Source organism: Sceloporus undulatus, unplaced genomic scaffold (assembly GCF_019175285.1).
Source record: "Sceloporus undulatus isolate JIND9_A2432 ecotype Alabama unplaced genomic scaffold, SceUnd_v1.1 scaffold_14582, whole genome shotgun sequence".
NCBI lineage: Eukaryota > Metazoa > Chordata > Lepidosauria > Squamata > Phrynosomatidae > Sceloporus > Sceloporus undulatus.
Window position 1 is genome coordinate 1 of NW_024817499.1, and position 2083 is coordinate 2083.

General features: G+C 47.5%; 1 protein-coding gene across 1 annotated transcript; it reads right to left on the bottom strand.

The window, feature by feature from the left end:
• Positions 1 to 249: 249 nt before the first annotated feature.
• Positions 250 to 1937, bottom strand: LOC121918509 (lon protease homolog, mitochondrial-like; the record flags this gene model as incomplete). Its single annotated transcript, XM_042444548.1, has 3 exons — positions 1743 to 1937; positions 1064 to 1183; positions 250 to 597 (listed from the first exon to the last, which is right to left on the bottom strand). Coding segments are annotated over exons 2-3 (398 nt in total), but the record flags the coding sequence as incomplete, so codon positions are not given.
• Between the last annotated feature and the right edge of the window lie 146 nt (positions 1938 to 2083).

Here is a 2083-nt window from a genome sequence, read left to right on the forward strand (position 1 = left end):
TTAAAACAGGACCTCTGAGAGAATCTTTCAGGCCAGGAGGAGGGGAAACACCTGCCCTCGGGGGGGTCCCAGGTCCATCTTCAGGACTTTCCCAGGTTGCCACCCTTCCCCCAAATCCATTGATTTCCTGTCCTAAGGCTTCACTAATGCCAAGAACAGCTTGAAGCTAAAAGAATGGCTGGCATTTTTAGTCTGGCCCATTTTGCCTTTGGCCCTGCCCATCCCTGGGATGTGCTCCACCCACCCCACCCTGCCAAGGACTTCCCCAACATCCAGGCCCATGTCTCCAAATTCTGGATAATGAAGGGGTCTTCATTATCCCCACCACCTGCTGTCCCCCAGCTCTTCTGGGTCGCCTTGCTTACCTTGACCTCTTCGTTGACCTGGAAGTCCTCATGGACCACGTTGTCAACTTCCACCATGAGCACCTCATCCAAAGGGCCCTCCGAGGGCTCCAGCACCACTTCTCCTGGAGCTTGGTCTTGTATCTCCAGCTGCTCCCCTGCCTCCCGCCTGGAACGCTTTGGCTTCCGTCGGCTCTTGGGCTTGGTCTCGGCCTCTTCAGCCTCCACCTCCAGCTGTTTGTTGATACGGATCCTGAAGCCAACGAGAGAGAGAAGAAAGTGCCTCAGAAGAGCAAAAGGCTGGAGAAAGACCCTGATCAGAGGGGAGGGCCCGAGGATGGGTGGGGAAGATTGACATGAAGGTGCTGATCTGGAAAGCTGCTCTTCTCACTTATGGCACCCATTTTAAGTCAATGCCTCTCCTAAGAAGCCCTGCAGAAGGGATTCTCACAAACACAGCTGGAGGTAGAGCATATATGTTGAGATGGAGGAACACTAGAAACTAATTCAACACTGCAGTTTGTGGATATCAGTCCCTAACACCAGAACCAAGTTTGTTTTCATCTGATTGCCAGCACACTCTCTTCAGAAGAGATATAGGAAAATGCAAGGCTTCTCCACCCAAACAACAATGCTCTAGTTTTCCTCTCTCTGTGTGGCTTTCTCCTTTTCTTTCCTCCAGGGAGAAGAGGGAGTTGTGGAGCTCAGGCTGCATTTACCTTCGGTGCCCCATGACGATCATACGCAGCCTGTCACCAAGATCCTGCATCTCGTGGATTTGGACGAAAGTCCCTGTCTGGTATATCTCATTTAGGTTCTCCACAACATCTGATTCATTGCTGGGAAGAGACATGATAGCTATGTTTAAATATTTGAAAGCATGTCACATGGAAGAAAGAGCAAGCTTGTTTTCTGATGCTCCAGAGAGCAGGACTTAGAGCAACCCTCTCAGGGTTCAACTCATGCACAACCAATGCATACGTATAGTGACAGCAAACAGACAGCTTCAGCACATACACACACTATGCTTGGGTATCACAAAGGGGACATACTTTGTTTCTGTGAATTTGGGGTATAAGGAAGAGCAGGAAGACTTAAAATGGATCCTACTAAATGCGCTCCCAGAGCTGTAGGGCAGAAAGGAAGGGAAGGACACTCTGCATTGCACCCCAGCATCATGCTGGATTTAACTCTCCTCTAGCTATGGGTGTATTGACTACCATTACCTGGGCAAAGGCCATATGCCCTCATTTTAAGTCATTATCCAGAAAAACCACACAGGTGGTTTTACATTTTGAAGGGGAAAATACAATGTCTCTCCTTCCATTTGCCCAAACCCATGCTGTTGTCCTTCAGGAAAACACACTAAGAAGCATAAGGAACAGAGCTACAACTTACTTGTCATCCTTCTTGAGAAAGACGCCTGCGTATGGCTGGGCAAGACTGACTTTTCTCCTCAGCAGCTCAACTAATTTCTTGTTTTTCACCTAAGAATAAAGACATGTTCATGAGACAGACTCAAAGGAGGTTTTGATCAAGAGAAGGTAAGCCTTGACTCAGCTGAGTTCTAGCCACAACATCCCAGTAATGACCTTATTCAAAAAAATAAGCTTCAGGTTGTTATTTCCTTGGAAGATGCTTATTGGCAAAAGAATAAAGAAATAAACACTTCATTCTACACAGAATTAACTTGTTGAACTCACTACCAAAAGGACGTGAAGAAGGCTTCATGGAGTTCA